The sequence below is a fragment of the Doryrhamphus excisus genome, linkage group LG21, assembly GCF_037039965.1.
Source record: "Doryrhamphus excisus strain RoL-2023G ecotype Guam linkage group LG21, RoL_Dexc_Guam_v1.1, whole genome shotgun sequence".
Taxonomy (NCBI): Eukaryota; Metazoa; Chordata; class Actinopteri; order Syngnathiformes; family Syngnathidae; genus Doryrhamphus; species Doryrhamphus excisus.
Genome location: NC_136377.1, coordinates 14577150 through 14593773, shown reverse-complemented (window position 1 = coordinate 14593773; position 16624 = coordinate 14577150). Strand labels below are relative to the sequence as shown.

At 46.0% G+C, this 16624-nt stretch overlaps 4 protein-coding genes across 5 annotated transcripts; 1 reads left to right on the top strand and 3 right to left on the bottom strand.

The window, feature by feature from the left end:
* Positions 1 to 11: 11 nt before the first annotated feature.
* Positions 12 to 3522, top strand: bicdl2l (bicaudal-D-related protein 2-like). The gene is made up of 6 exons (XM_058088094.2): positions 12 to 602; positions 810 to 929; positions 995 to 1150; positions 1983 to 2068; positions 2146 to 2266; positions 2391 to 3522. Exons 1-6 carry the CDS (start codon positions 153 to 155, stop codon positions 2772 to 2774), a joined length of 1317 nt encoding a protein of 438 aa, XP_057944077.2. The 5' UTR covers positions 12 to 152; the 3' UTR covers positions 2775 to 3522.
* On the bottom strand, positions 2874 to 8470 carry abhd11 (abhydrolase domain containing 11). Of its 2 annotated transcripts, XR_009132142.2 has the most exons (7): positions 8269 to 8470; positions 7375 to 7510; positions 7130 to 7303; positions 6892 to 7062; positions 6639 to 6820; positions 5406 to 5596; positions 2874 to 5330 (listed from the first exon to the last, which is right to left on the bottom strand). XR_009132142.2 is itself a non-coding variant. In XM_058088095.2 (6 exons), exons 1-6 carry the CDS (start codon positions 8379 to 8381, stop codon positions 5461 to 5463), a joined length of 912 nt encoding a protein of 303 aa, XP_057944078.2. In that variant the 5' UTR covers positions 8382 to 8470; the 3' UTR covers positions 2874 to 5460. The 2 variants fall into 2 exon arrangements, 1 of the variants encoding a protein (XP_057944078.2); XM_058088095.2 differs by having other exon boundaries at positions 2874 to 5596.
* A 3019-nt stretch (positions 8471 to 11489) lies between these two features.
* On the bottom strand, positions 11490 to 12987 carry LOC131138834 (claudin-3-like). The gene has a single exon (XM_078787842.1). The coding sequence runs from the start codon at positions 12880 to 12882 to the stop codon at positions 12229 to 12231; it is 654 nt and encodes a 217-aa protein (XP_078643968.1). The 5' UTR covers positions 12883 to 12987; the 3' UTR covers positions 11490 to 12228.
* A 999-nt stretch (positions 12988 to 13986) lies between these two features.
* Positions 13987 to 15900, bottom strand: LOC144894581 (claudin-4-like). The gene has a single exon (XM_078787841.1). It carries the CDS (start codon positions 15823 to 15825, stop codon positions 15154 to 15156), a length of 672 nt encoding a protein of 223 aa, XP_078643967.1. The 5' UTR covers positions 15826 to 15900; the 3' UTR covers positions 13987 to 15153.
* Between the last annotated feature and the right edge of the window lie 724 nt (positions 15901 to 16624).

Genomic DNA, 16624 nt, shown 5'->3' with positions numbered 1-16624 from the left:
CGAGGTATGCCCGTGTGCGTCATGCGGAACAAACGAGTGAAGTCACGTCGCCGAGCGTCTTCAGGAAAAGCCAGTTTGGAAACATTCTTCATCTAGCTGGTCTTCAGAGTGCCGGCTCGGGCTGCTCAGTGGACGTTAGGACCTCCGTCATCATGGACTACTCGCAGCCCTTCTCGCTCCTCAACGAGCGCCTCAGACCTCCGCTGAGCCCCACGGAGCAGCTCTACTCGTCCCTCAGCAGAGTCCAGTCTAAGGCGACCAAGCGCGGCTCGTTGCTGGCGCTGCGCCGCTCCACCTCCATGTCCGAACCCGAGGACGATGGCGAGGAGGAGAGGACCAACACCGAGCCGAGACCGCTGGCCCTGCTGAGCCTGAAGGAGGTGCGAGAGGAAATGACCGTCGGTTCCACTCAGTCCATGGAGTCTGGGGAGGCCAAGGAGGACGGGACAGACGAGCAGAACTCTGACGAACCGGATCGCCCCGAGTCGCCGTCCAACGAGGGCGTGTCCCCGTTCCAAAGGAGCTGCATGACCCTGCCGGACCTCATCAACAGCGGGAGGCCGCTCGGCAGACGCAGGACCCTCGGACACGTCAATGAGACGGTGGGCGTTGTTTGTCTTTTTGAATCACTTTAAAAGTTCTCACTGTGACGCCAACACGAACACGTGGGCGCGGCCAAACATGGCATCTGCCGGTTGGAGGGGTCTTTGTCTTAGCATAAAGTTGTTTTAAATAAAGTTGCGGCATACATTCTGACGCTTGTGGATAAGATTGTGTAAAATGGATGGATGTTTATCAATGCGGTGCAGCTCAAGGAAGTGCGTCGCGAGGTGGAACTGTCGCGCAGGCGCAGTATCAAGCTGAAGGCTCAGGTGGACAAGCTGCAGGAGAGCCGCGAAGGACCCGGATGGAGTCGAGACAGAGACAGGGTGAGCTAGCTATGGAGCTAACTTTCAATTCTTCTGTTTTAATGACTTTTAAAAACATTTAACAGGTGACAGAGGAGGTTCTCTCCATCTTGAGTCTTCTGCAGCTGATGACAGGCCCGCAGCCCCGCCCAGCTCAGCCCCCCCATGGAGGAAACCGCCTGGACGATGCGCTTGCGCAACTACAGGATGTCGCCAGAAAACTAGCCATGAAAGGAACACAGGTTCTTGCTCTTGCTGACTTTACTACATTGTGCACAATGGTGGACTTGTATTTGTGAAGAAGAATGTCGTATTTCAATTGAAGTACAATGCTGTGGGTTAGTCCTTAAAAGTTAACTTTGAATACACGCCCACACCCTCATCACGTGGGGTGGGTCCGGCAGCACCCAAATTGGCAGTTTTTCTCCTTTGTCCATTTTGCTGCGATGGTTTCCACCAGAATAGTGAAAAAAAAGATTTTGTTAAAGATTTGGATCCGACAAAACTACAGCCCCCTTAGTAGTGATCACTTGGTGGTCTGCACACTCCTTAACTATGTACATATTGTACATATGGCTTCTTTTTATGTGAACTAACTTTCACAGTACATGCCGCCAAAAAGCAACTTGTGGGCCACAAATGGCTCCCGGGCTGGACTTTGGACACCCCTGGTGTTGTTGTAGTTGAGAATATATCAGTTTTTGTGGCATACCATAATTAATGATGGTATGTTTCTACATAGTTGCTTTAACTGTAATGTTCCTACACATTTACATGGTCTATTTTAACTTTTTTCTTCCATGTTGTACTTCAGATTTAGCTACAACAGTACATTGGTAGTCGTTACCGTATGTGTAGTGTACTTCCAATATTCTATTACTTGTGTTTGGGTGCTTCTACTCCGTTACTGGAACAAAGTCCAATATATATATATAATATAGACGTACCATATCTGGTTGGGTGATGTGGGAGGACCAGTTCCTGCTGACCGGGCAGCTAAAAAAAAAAGTCATGTGGTGTCTGATTGTCATGAAGATGGGAACATTTGCGTGACTCAATCCTTTGTGTGTCCAGGACGTCAAGTCAAAAGGAGGAAGTGGCTCAGAGGACAGTGCCCTGCTCCAACAGGCGCTGCGGGATCGAGACGAGGCCATAGAGAAGTGAGGCTGACGGGGATGCATGGCTTTTTTTCTTTTTTTTTTAACGCCGTGCATCACTGTTTGTGTTGTGCGTACAGGAAGAAGGCTATGGAGGCAGAGCTTCTGCGGAGTAAGACGGAGATGATGCTGCTGAACAACCAGCTGCTGGAGGCTGCTCAGAAGCGTTTGGAACTGTCGCTGGAGCTGGAGGCATGGAAGGTGAGCCGGGAGACGCGCCCGCCACATAGTCGAGATGTTATTCATGGGGCGGCGTCCATTAGCGACACACCCAAGGAGGCATCATTAAAAGTGCAGGCACGACTGACCTTTTTTTGGTCTTCAGGAGGATGTCCAGCTGATGCTCAACCAGCAGCTGCTTCTACAACACCAAGTGGAGCAGAGCCAGAAGAAGACCTCACGCGTCGGCATCTTGAGGAGGAACAAAGTGCCCGTCCAGCGGCCCACCAACTTCCCTGTGGTGGCCACACGTGCCTCCCCGCCATCACCTGCCTCGCCCACTACAAGTACAACTCAAAACTTCTTCAACAGATCACCTATGACAACGGCACCGGCGCCCGCGACACCTTTGTCCCCCTCGGCTGCTGCTCCGTCATGGAGGGACAAGTGGAAACGGAGCAATGGCGGACGGCGAGGAGAGCAGGACGTTGCAGGTTACATGGCGGAGCACAGAGAGAACGATGGATTCCATGTGGTCTCGCTGGACTGAGAGAGGTGCTCTTGAAGGTTCTTGGTGCTTCAGGAATCTTCAGGCATCCACATGAGCGCTACAGAGGAATCGAACAGCGACATGAATCCTGCACAATGCTTTGAAACAAAATTTTATTAGAGGGATGAGCAGCACATGAACAATATTGTAACCATGGAACAAATGACTGTTTACATGAAATTAGCATATCTCCTTTTGCTTTGGACCTTTAACCTGCTTCCATTTTAATTTAACGTTCCTGTAAATAAACAAGCCTGAACATTCACTGATCCTTCATCCTGTTAGAACACAATCTTTGACACATAACGGTACGTGAACATTCATAATATAGAATTCATATCAAGTTGGATTCACGGGAAACAAGCATGCATCCTGCAGGGTACGCCCCCTTGTGGTAGATGTCAAAACAGGCAAACCAGCTGCCGATCGTGAATAAAAGCGACATTGTTCAAAAGGACGTCTTGACAAAGAGGCACGTTAGTTGACAACACCCTGCATTTTGGAAATACAGCACTTTTCATCCGCACGGAAACACATTTAAATACTATAGACGGATAAGTTGTATGCAGCATATATTGGTTATAAACATTGCCAACACATCAGAACACGGAAAGACACGTAAAATAGGGCTGCGTGGCCTTCCTGGAATCGACCTACAGTATGTACAGTGACGTGTGGTCAGGGGAGGCGAGGACGAAACATACAAAACCGAAATAAATATCTGTCCACTTTTACGGTATGATTGACATGATTGAAAATCTTTTATGCTCTTGTGAATAAATGAATGAATTTGACTGCCAGGGCGGGGGATTACCCAAACTAACCAGGAGGTGATGAGACTTTTACAACAAAGTACCAGGACTTTTCATGAAGGAAAGGCTGTGTGTAAATCAGCCTTTCAGTTCATCCATCAAAAGGGTCTGTTCTATTGGATCCTCTTAATGATCCACCTGTATCAACCTAAGTACAGTCAGTGCCCCACCAGCCAGACCCTGACCGCACGTCACCGCCAATGTTTGTAGCACAAACCTAATTACAAAGTAGCCCTTAACTACTAAGGAACTAAGCACCCGGTACTAAGTAACAATCACTCCTGACTAATATTTTAAGACCAGTTGAAAAACGTCAAGAATTTATTTCAGTGTTAGATCTTTAGGAGGTTATAAGTCCAAAGTCGAAATGCTAAAATATTTTTTTGAGAAAGCAATTTATTGCAAACTAGCAGTAAAAGGAAATAGACTGTCCATCAGCTGAAGACCACAACCGTTTAAAGCCAAAATCGTGGTAAAAATGTGGATTCGATGTCATCTGTCAGGTATTCACAACAAGGCCAAAAGCTTTCTCTCTCTTCTCGCAGCGTTCCATGGCTGCTGAGGTTGGACACAGTAAGACAGTCAGCAGAAGAACACAAAGCATCCTCAAAGGCCTCGTCTCCTTTCATGCCACAAAATTTGCCTGCTTGGAATTTGCGAGAGAACACCAAACATGGAAGGTTTCATTCTCTGGTGAGAGAACTTTGACAGTCCTGATGGCTTCCAACATTACTAGCATGACAAGGAGATCCAACACGAGATGTTTTCCACACGGCACAGTAAAGGGATCTTCAGGTTGTGCAGGGGCGTGAAAAGGCAGAGCATCCCCCATGACTGAAGGCCCTTGTTTGTGTGGTAACAACTGTCTTCTTCAACAGGACAATGGAGCAGTTCTCAATGCCCACCTGACAAGGGACTTCAGAGGAATAACCTCATTCTTTTGGACCCTCCTTGCTTCTTCACCTGATCCAAATCCAACTGACAACATTTGGAGACGGGTGGCAAAATAAGTTCACAAAAGCCATCTTCACTCCTCGCAACATTCCCACTAGCCTCCAGGAAACGCAGGCATCAAGCATGCCAAAACCAACTTTTCAGCTGATACTGAATAAGAATGGCACAGCAACTATTGTATATTATTGTATATTATTTGTATTTCTACATGTGATCCTAAACTTTTTGACCGACTCTCTACTTCACTTGAATGCTTGTTTGCAAAAGAAATTGGTTCCTCCCATTTCTTCTTTTTGCATTTTGAAGCTGTACTGAGAACCTCGTTAAGATCCAACAGTGCAAAATGTCATTCTTGCAATTTCTCAACTGGTCTTAAAATTCAGCAGCGTAGTGAAGCTGTAGCATGTAGCATGTAGCATGTAGCATGTAGCATGCACTTGGTAGTATGCACTAGGTCAGGGGTGTAATGAGGGTCACATACAGAAAATGAAAGAACCCAAAACAAAACACCAACATCTTATCTCTATTATAGATGACAAAGTGTAATATCTAATAATATATCTCATTAATAATTCATACATTTTATTCTTACTATATGCTGAGGGTTAATAATAAATAACTAAGCTGTGTGCCAAAAATGGCCCCAAGGCTGCTCTTTGGACACCCCTGCACTTGGAACTGTGCAACAACTGACAAGACTTTAAGAAAAGTCAAACAAATTCCCGTTCTGACCGCGTACAAGGCTCGAGCCGTCATCATCAGTCAGCACGGTGGTCCAGTGGAACCAGGACTGGATCAGAACATGTTGTCACTAATTGAAGCAGCTGCTGTCTACTTCGTCAACTTATTCCATGTGAGTTCTCACCTCACGTTTCGGTGCTTTGTCGGGCGGTTCTAAAGGTTCCATCCTTGAGGTGCGGCTAGGACTGAAGGAAGGAGATGATGGAGCTGATGAAGTCTAGAGGTTTGTCTGCGTGGATCCAGTGGCTGGCGTCTGGAATGTACTGGATGTCTGCGCTTGGGAACAGCCGCTGGATTTCTGGGTAATCCTCAGAGCTGGATTAAGAGAAACAACACGTGTGACACGTTATGAATGAGTGACATGTCATTCAAAAACCTACAACATATAGAAGCAAGTTGGCAAATTTCTAATTGGCCAATACGTTCATCAGAGACTTAGAAATGTCATCATGGGGCTGCATGGTGGACAAGTGGTTAGCGTGCAGGCCACACAGCTCGGACACCCGAGTTTAAATCCACCCTCGGCCATCCCTGTGTGGAGTTTGCATGTTCTCCCCGTGCATGCGTGGGTTTTCTCCGGGTACTCCGGTTTCCTCCCACATTCCAAAAACATGCTAGGTTAATTGGCCACTCCAAATTGTCCATAGGTATGAATGTGAGTGTGAATGGTTGTTTGTCTATATGTGCCCTGTGATTGGCTGGCCACCAGTCCAGGGTGTACCCCGCCTCTCGCCCCAAGACAGCTGGGATAGGCTCCAGCACCCCCGCGACCCTCGTGAGGAAAAGCGGTAGAAAATGAATGAATGAATGAATGAATGAATGTCATCACAGGACGTTACATCGTAGGTCTTTTATATCTGACTGCTGTGCCCCGCCCCGCTTTTTTAACTGTGTATAACCAATGAATGTTGTATTTTGGTTGGTCTTTCATTCTGTTTACTTGTTCTATTCAACTTCATTCTTTTATAAAGTGTCTTGAAAAGCGCTATACAAATAAAATGTATTATTATTATTATTGTTTCTGGTGGAAATCATTTCAGTGTAACCCCAAACAATGGACTCATGTAAAAAGTGGTTTCATTCACATGAAACAAAGTTATGAACAGAAAATAGCAACATTAATGATCATTTTTCAGTTTTGGCAACTTACTAGGCCTGTAGCAAATTATTTCCGATAAACGATATTATTATCAGCATTATTTTGAGACCCTTTTTAAATTCTTGTAATGATAATTATGGCATCATAATGAAAGTACACGGTTAGAAAAGCTATAAACTAGAATTTATCAAGCGTATTTAACGTTGTAATTGGCCTTGTTGACCCTGGTATCGGACTATTCCTGAAACAAGAGCTTACCTAATGTAAGCAGAACTGGCTCCGCCCAGAAACAGCGTGGGTCCGCTGTAGGCGGCGTCAAAGCTGGGGAAGCTCATGATGTCATCAAGATGAGCCGAGATGGCGTCCAGGTTGACCCTCCAGGTGTAGTGACCGTTGTGCTCCACCAGGTTAGTGAGCAGGAACTGACGCACTGAGTGTTCCTGCGGACATGTTGTCGGTGCTGTTAGGGTCAGGTAACGGGTACTCACGACTAAGCCAGTCCAGCTCTGACCTTGACCGTCTTGCGGAGCTGGTCCTCCGCCATGCGCCTGGCGGTGGAGCGTGGGAGGTCTGTGGAGATCTTCACGTCCTGCATGGCGTGGATGTAAGAGTGGAAGTTGGTCCTGGTGTTGGTCTGAGACGGACTGATGTCCACCACCACCAGCCTCTCCACCAGTGAGGGCTGCCAGCACAAACACAAAGTCAGCGAGCGCAAAAGGTGGGAAGGTCAAGTGGCGTGCTGGGCTGACCTGTATCAGGGCGGTGGTCATCGCCGTCTTCCCACCCATGCTGTGTCCAATCAGGATGCACTTGTCAATGCGCAGCTGGGAGAGGAGGTGCTTCAAGTCACTGCTCATGGCCTCATATGTCAGTGCTGAGCTGTGGGGGCTGTTGCCATGGTTACGAGCATCAACCGTCAACACCTAACTGGACAAAGGACAGTGAGGACACTTGGCGCGGGCGATGACAAACATCAGCGTCATGTCTACATTACCTTTCGACCTGTACGCTGAACTAACGACTTGGCGATGGAGTGGAAGTTTGATTTGCTGCCAAACAAGCCATGCAGGAAGACCAGCGGCGTGCTGTCCCCCTTCCCATCAAAGACGTCATAGGTCAAGTTGACTGGGCTGGACCAACACAAGACTTTATTAATCTGATGCTCTATTCGTTACGACAACACTGCGTGTAGTCCTTAACAATATACTTCTCTCCAACAACTAGGGGGAAACTTGGGTTCCAAAACCTCAGCCTTTACATTTGCAGTAAACAAAAAATAATATTTTTTGTACATATGTACTTCTGGTAAGACAATAAGTGCCGCATCGAGCTCCGAGCCGGTCAAAGCCGTGCGCCATATTGGATGGGTCGAGGTTGCGCAGTACTTAACTACTAACTTTCATACAGCACTTTATGAAAAAGCACTTTCATAAAGTTTTCATGAATGCAAGTACATTAGTACATGTAGTTATTTACAGTGCAGCCTTGACCTTAACCTACTTCGATAAAGTAAAAAAGTAAATGTACTTACGTTTATAAAACGCTTTATGAACGTTAGTACGTTTATTTGTATTCGTTTACAGCACAGCCTGACCCATCCAATATGGCGGCGACGTTGACGTATAGCAGCAGTGGACAAACCCAGTCGATGCGTCGCCTATTTATGTCTATAGTATGTGCTAACATATGGATGTCATTTACGTCAAAGGTCAAAACTGTCATTGAGAAGTGTTAAAAAAACAACATTAAGGTGATGTCACAGTGTTTGTTAAGAGTCAAATATGTCCACTTGTCCGCTCACAAAGTAAGAAGGCGAGTAGGTCTTTGCAGCCACCCAGTCGGCTAGCTAGCTAGCTAGCTAGCTAGCTAGCTAGCTTAGTAGTCGTACCTGGACGAGCTGGCCGCGCGCACGTTCTTCTGTCCGGCCAATATACGACACGGATGACACGACGTCCAGCCGCTCAGAAGTGTCCTTTGGACCAGGCGACACAGGGCAGTCATAGTACCGTTAGCTCCGCTGAAGGAAATGTGACCACGGCATGTAAAGCCTCCAGGATGCAGCAATGACAGGAGAGAGAGAGAGAGTGAGAGAGCGAGAGAGCGAGAGAGAGAGAGAGAGGCGGACAGACCTGGGGGCGGGGCGACAACGAGAATGATTGGAATTTTGCGTGATGACGTCACACTCAGACGCTAGCGCGTTCCTGTTCAGTTTATAATGTAATATAATGTAATGCTATTTTGATCATTCTATAATCTATCTTCATTCGATTCGTTTGGCAAGACTAAATTCCTGTTATCATAACTATTCAATTCCACTTTATTTAAAAATACCATGTACTAGCGTGCCGGCGACGATACAATACTGTCTAAAACCTCTAGATGGCAGCCCAGTGTTATAATGTAATTGACATTGAACGCTCAGAATCTCATTCTGACCAACTAAACAAGACCTAACTACTTATTTTAGTATTTCCAACTGACTAAAGTTATTTTGGCCTTCCATAACACTTGTGAAATGTTCTCTCAGGATAGTTTCACCCTCATTTAAAAATGTTGATGTGTGTGCTTCTCTTACTTTACTCCAAGCATTCGTTGCTATGGAGACCAGTCTGCTGGGACAGGGCACGGCTGTCACCATGACGACGGCATGATGCAGAGGTCCAGGGGAGCACAAGGTACAATCCTGATGTACTTGGATTCCTTGGTAGTGGTCTTTGTTTCTAACACACACAAAAAAACACTTACTTTCACTTCAGCTTCATTTATAACAGCTCACAGTAAAAGTGTCCTGGTTTGGGGGAATTAGGAGGTGTGATTTAAGCAAATTCATTCACAACATGAAAATAAAATCTGACATTTGAATGTGTGCAATCAAATATGAGCATTACATATGCACATGAACGCACAGGAAACGCGAGACAATAGTAAATAGATAGTGGATGTACTACAGACCATGACTACATCATTCAGGATACATGTATTCCTTCCTTTGTGTTGAGTACAAAAGTACTTGGTATTGAACCAAAGAAGAGTTACACATTCAAAACTGTGACATTTATAAGGTGGCTTATTACCATTTTGGAGAGCAATCTGGCAAGGCTAAAATAGTGATAGTGATATTTTCCTAGCTTGTTTTATATGAATTCAGCAAAGTATGTAGTAAGAACGATCAAATTGTAATATTTGATACCTTATTCAAGTATTAGAGCAAGCAAAAAATACTTTGTTTTGCACCGCTTGAGGGTCAGCAAGGTTAAAAAAAAAGCGTGATAACTCTGTGCCTCGCTGGTTTCTCTATCAGCTGTTGGACTTTGCAGCAAGGTCATCATCTTGTTTGCTGCTCTCGACTCATCTTCACGTGTTCCTAATGCACACTAAGAATAATAAGATTATTGATTTGTTTTCAAGTGAGAAATGGTGCTGATGAGTCAGACGAGGAAGAGAAGAGGAGCTGGCGGCCAGCATGAGGAGTAAGTGAGTGGTGCATCATGGGAAGTCCCGCTTGTGTTCAGTCAGGTAAAAAGTAATGCTGAGTCATCTTCACGGAACATGTGTGGGCGTAGGTCGGCCATTACATGTTTACCCAAGCGCTACGTACATTAATGAATACATTTATTGGTTCATAAAGAGTTTCATCAGGCGTTATAGTGTGAAGAGTAGAAAGTGAGTCACACATTTGTCAGTGAGGCAAATTGGTCAAATTCCACATAGAGATCGCCTCCATCATCTTCTTCTTCCTGATAAAAGCTGCTTTGTGCAATTGTGTACTGATAAGCTGGGAGATGTTCAGAACTCCTGGAGGGATCCCGTGGTTCTCGACTACTTTGGCAGCGGGACCCACCATCACCTCCAATGAGGAGCAGCCACCCAAATCATGGAACTGTCACAAATATCACATATTTAAGGGGAACTGCACTTTTTGGGGGAATTTTGCACATCATTCACAATGCTTATGTGTCACACATGAAAACATATTCATTTCCCTTTTCTGTGTATTCTAGTGTGAAAAACCGAGTTAATATGACCTAGCTAGCAACAAGTGTCATGGAAAATACCCATTTTGACGCTAAAGCGCTCACAAAAGAACACATTTGCAGAACTGACTTAATGAACCAAGAGACAGCGATATTATTATTGTAGCAGGTAACATGAAAAACTATTTTTATCTCTCTGACTAACACGATGCCTTGCTAATCGCTAGACTCGGCGTGGATATAATTTAGCTAGAAAGACTCAACATGGTCTTTGTAGCCAAATTTTTTTTACCAATTTTTACCTGAGAAAAAGGTCTCAAGCCAAAATCTGTATGGCGACTGCGTAATCAGGAAAAAGCCGAAACTGAAGCCCACATCTTGTGCTGGAAGACACAGCCATCCCAATGAGAGCGGCCATCATAAGTGTTGTCGCAGCTGTTGTTGTTGACAAAACTAGCATAAGTATGTGTATCAATTTTAAATCATCAAAACAAGGCAAGATACTGCAACTAGTACATGTTATCATCAGTGTACGTGTTAATGTATGATCATGGCATGTATATCAAACCATGCAACGTTGTTAAGAGGGTTTTTTGAGAGGGCATTATAGTTGAAATAGGTGTATCCCAATGACGTGCTAGCTGGCTCATATTACGTTGTTTTTTTCATGTCATAATGCACAGAAAAGTGAAATAATATGTGTTTTCTTTTTTTCCAAGTTTAATAATAATAGTATCTTGAGACCAGCTCTGTGTCTGGGTCAATAGATCCAACTGGCCATGAAACTGTACCTGTGAGTCTTCATTGTGGGCGGAATTCCCCAATACAACTCAACGTATCCAGCGGATATCTTACTATTTTGCTGTGTGCCGGATGGATGGTACGTTAAGTTCACAATTGTGGTACATTCACAGACATAGTTGAGAATATTCCTATGAACTATATTTATTTCAATGCTATATTCATTCTTATCTGCTATCATCCGTGATATCAGTGTACACTAAGTGGTGTAGTTACAGTATGTTATGAGATCATGACGGCAAAGACATCTCTTTATTTGCCTAAAGGTCACATGATTCCTCCTGTTTGCTTGACTGTCTCACGTCCATATATGACTATTATTTCTACGAAGAAAGAAGTTTATCCACACAACTTTTATTGAAATGGACGACACACAATAATTTACTAACACATTGGAAAATAGTTTTGTGTTCTAAGTATTTACGTGACCAGGTATGTAAAATACAAACACACAGGAAATAAACACTCCCATTCAATCATTCACAGGCTGATGATACAACACCACAAACACATTCACAAACAATAATAATGCCAATTAGAGAATATAATATAGTCACTTCAAAATGTACAAAATAAACAAAACTGCCGGTTCCTCCCACAGTGAAACTGTGAGTGGCCTGAAGCATCACTGATACGTTTTCAGTTTCAGTCTCAGCAGGAACGCTCTAAGCAAATAGTGCGCACACACACACACACGCAAGCAAATCCATGTAAAATGAGAGCATGCTCTTCTTCCTCATACACGTTTGCAACCAAAGTTTCAGTGAAACACAACACCAAACACACACACACACACACAGTGTATTGTCTATACATCACACACACACATGCGAGAAAGATAATGACGATTAAAGAAAAGGAGAAACATTTTACATCACTTCATGTCGGAGTCTTTGTGAGTGAGACCTTCACACACACACATGCGCGCACGCACACACACACACGTACACACACAGGGCAAAAAAAGTGTCCCCACGAAAAGACATGTCTACATTAAAGGAGAAAAGATTGAAGAATACAAAGACAAGTGTACACACACACACACACACACACACACACACACAGATCCAGCTTCAGACGTAGTCCTTGCGGTCGTATCCAGCGGCGGGGCCGTTGGTGCTGCGGGGAGCGGAGTAGGCCATCCTGGGTGGCTTGTAGCGTTTGTCTTTGGGGGGGCAGCTGCTACACAAGATGGCGCCGCCAATCAGCAGCAGTGCGGCGGCACCCCAGCCGATGTAGAGGGCGGCGCCCAGCTCCCGCCTCTGTGCGTTGGTCAGGATGGGATTGTAGAAGTCTCGCACAATGACGCTGGCCGTCCAGGAGACCGGGATGAGGACCAGGAGGCCCGCTACGGCGAAGAAGACTCCGGAGACAATCATGACTTTGGCCTTGGCACCCTCCTCCTCGATGCAGTTAGTGCACTTGGCGCCCATGATGGAAATGAGGACCCCGATCACGCCCAGGATGATGGCGATGATCATCATGGCTCTGGAGGCTTGTAGCTCCTGGGACAGCGCCAGCAGCGAGTCGTAGACCTTACACTGCATTTGGCCCGTGCTCTGCGTCACGCAGTTCATCCACAGACCTTCCCAGATGGTCTGAGCTGTGATGATGTTGGCGCCGATGAACGCCGTCACCTTCCACATGGGGAGGGCGCATGTCACGATGGCCATCAGGAAGCCCAGCACGCCCAGCGAGATACCTATAAGCTCCATGCCCATCGACATGGCGGCGCTCGGTCCCCGGCAAAGAACCTTCTTTGTCCTTGACAGCTGTTAGGAAGTGATATGGGGGGTGCGTGGAGGGCGGGATGTTCCTTTGAGGCGCCACCACGGAAACAGACGCTTTATAGCGCAGGTGAGATGGGAGGAGGCCCCTCGCTGTGATGTGAGGAGGGGCCGTCTACTGAAAACACACTCCTGCACCTGTACACGGGGCGGGGGAGGGGCTACGTATGTGTGTGCGTGTTTGTGTTTGTTGGTAGGAGGATGTCTGTCTCGCTCTTCATTTCCAAAAGCAACAGCTGAGTAGAACGTTTCGTATGAACTTCAAATAAAATCTAGCGAGGATGCCTGTTGGGGACAAACAGACAGCAGCTCCCTGCCTCCTAAAGTATCCATGTTGGGAAAACGTCCCTTGGCTACAAACCGGAATAACTACTCCCAATGTAAACATGAGCTGGGTCCAAACATAATGGGTCGCCTGCGACACCTTCAGCACACAGTCATCTTCCTGGTATCGGTTTGGCTCCTTCAGTCAGCCAATCAGCAAGCGACCACATGACCACATGTACTGTACATCATCACAGTGTGACTCGTTACATTACATACATCCACCAGTGAACAATTAATAGTCACGCTTCAACTCATCAACCAAAAAGTCAACTAGAAATTCAAAAAGGTCCATGACAGGAAGTGAAGTGTAAGCGTTACCACATGCCAAATATTTAGTCTATAAACAAACACTGCTGCTTCACTTCTTTTTACACTTGTATGACTAACTAGAATATCTCCTTTCAGTTACAATAAAAAACCTCACGTGAAATATAGTGGAATTTAAATGACATCGCTGTGAATGTGAGTAGCGTTCAAAGGCATCCGTTTTATCGCCGCAATCTACGTATGTCGTACATTCCATGTTCTCGACTCACCTCGTTTGACTTTCAAAGCAGGGAAAAGTTCCTTACTTGCTGCTGACATGGTATAGACTCAAACGGGAACATTTGGTGTTTTATATACATACGTATGGTTTATTCCACACAAATACAAGTCAGAGGGACACTAGGTGTTACAGACAAAATAATAATACATGCGCAGTCACCGCTTGGGCATCTCTGTGTGGAGTTTGCATGTTCTCCCCGTGCATGCGTGGGTTTCCTCCCACATTCCAAAAACATGCTAGGTTAATTAGCCACTCCAAATTGTCCATAGGTATGAATGTGAGTGTGAATGGTTGTTTGTCTATATGTGCCCTGTGATTGGCTGGCCACCAGTCCAGGGTGTACCCCGCCTCTGCCTGAAGTCAGCTGGGATAGGCTCCAGCATGCCCCCATGACCCCAAGGAGGTTATTTTCTTTGTGAGTCACATGTACACCTTGCCATGAGAAACATAAAGCTTCTTTTCTAGAAAAAAACAAGGCAATATATTTATAAAAATGGCCAAACAGCTAACTGGCAAAGAAATGTATATAAATTTATACAAAAACAAAATAAACTGTAGTCTTGTTGAGTTCTATTTATGTTTTTAAAAAATCATTTAAAATATATCTAGATGTTGTAAATGTGATTTATATAAATTAACAAAATAAAAAAACATCTTTACTTGTACTATTTTTCATCAAACAATTTCACTCACACAAAACCAAAATAGAAATAGAAACAGTACAAAACATTACATTTATTTTAAAACACATTGTGCTTCATTTTGTCGGGCTGTGTCTCATTTGGCGCACTTGTGTACTTACACGTAGTCTTTTGAGTGCCTATAAATGTGTTCACACTGGGGAGCACGGCAAAATGCAGTACAAGGTCAGTACGGGATGTTGCACTCAAAACAGTGAAAATGGCGAGTGCGCAGTTCAGGACACTTCCCACCCACTTTTAACGGTGGCTGATGAGCAACCCGCAACGGTGGGAAGCAGTGGACAGAAGTGGGTAAATCATCATTTCCAGTAGGTAAAGTGCGCAATGACAGTAATGAATTTGGGAGAGCACTGCACTGTCCAAATTGGCGCAATCAGGTGCGTAGTATACTTATTGGGGTGTACTAATGGAAGTATTCCATCCGAAACACAGCCTTAGTCCCCAAAGACAGGAAATGGCGTTAGAACCTCCGCGTGTCCTCAACACTGAAATAAATACACAGTACGCAGTCTCCAGATGTCCACAACTTCACATTGGGTCCTTCAGCTTGCTGCTTCTTTATGCTAGAAGAGTTAAAAACAAGATGAGTCCACTGAAGAATACAAAAGTGTGAGCAGGCGTGACTATCAGAAGTCTTCAGACGTAGTCCCTCCTGTTGTAGGAGCTCTGAGCCGTGGATCTGGGAGCAGCGGAGTAGGCCACGCGGCTCTGCGGGTGAACGCTGTACCTGCTGGGCTTCTCTTCCCGAGGGGGGCAGCTGCAGCACAGGATGGAACCCCCGATCAGCAGCAGGGCGGCTGCGGCCCAGCCCAGGTACAGGGCCGCCCCAATCTCCATCTTCTGGCCCGACGGGATAATGGGACTGTAGAACTCCACCACGATGGTGTTGGCCGACCACGACACTGGCACCAGCTGCGTCAGAGCCGCCGTGATGAATCCGGCGCCGGAGGAAATCATCACTCGGGCTTTGACACCCTCGTCTTCGATGCAGTTGGTGCACTTGGCCCCCACCAAGGAGATGAGGAGGGCCAGCACCCCCACAATGATGGCGACCACAGTGAGGGCGCGGGCCGCCTGCAGGTCCTGAGGCAGCGCCAGCATGGAGTCGTAAACCTTACACTGCATCTGTCCCGTACTCTGGAACACGCAGCTCATCCACAGACCCTCCCAGTACACCTGCGCCGTCACGATGTTGGCGCCGATGAAGGCCGACACCCTCCACATGGGCAGCGCACAGCTGACCACGCTCAAAATCCATCCCACAACTGCCACAGAGACGCCGGCCAGTTCCAATCCGAAAGACGACATGGCGCACACGGGGGGATCACACACTTTGACACTTCAGGTCCTCGTTGACACCAAAGATCCTGATGCTTTCACCTGGAGAACAAATGTCCGTTCTTGCTGAAGGTCTCCCTGGTCAAGTTCTTCCTGGTCTCTGCGACGTGTCCACTCTGATTTTGACTCTAAGACGACAATCCTTATCTGGACGTAGTGTTTATTGCTATCCGACCCTCCCTGGAGATGACATCAGTCATCCAATCAGAGGCTTCTGGCCTGGTTTACCACCTGGGCGTGTGGGAGCTGCTTCTCAAATAAAGACCTGGTTTATGGCTGAACCTTTCGCCCGTGGTAGTGGCAGGTGTGTCGTTTTTATGGCCGTCAGCGGCTAATGATCGGCCAGGGTCAAGATTCGTATGTGTTGATGGCTGACCACACAAGACCACATCGCTTACTCTCACAAATAGACATACAGTACCAGTTTCTTTAGTCCTTTTGTGTCCAATCTGAACAAATGTACGACATAGTGCTAACTATTGGACTCCAATGTGAGTATTTGTACCTTTTCCAGGTCCAAAATGCTACAGTAATGTTCCCATACTGCAAAAGTGTCAAGCTTGGACAGTATCACCTCAGTGTTGTTCTAAAGCTAACAAAGATGGATGTTTTATGGCTATTGTTCAGTCTGAGTCTGTTTTGTTTTGATGCTAGGATGTGCCACAGAGTGGACATACTAGTTAATGACAAACCCGATGTGCAGTACCTTTTACACGTTTGCCCGCTGCCAACATTCTTCCTCGTTTTGGACTACATGGGTCAGCAGAAG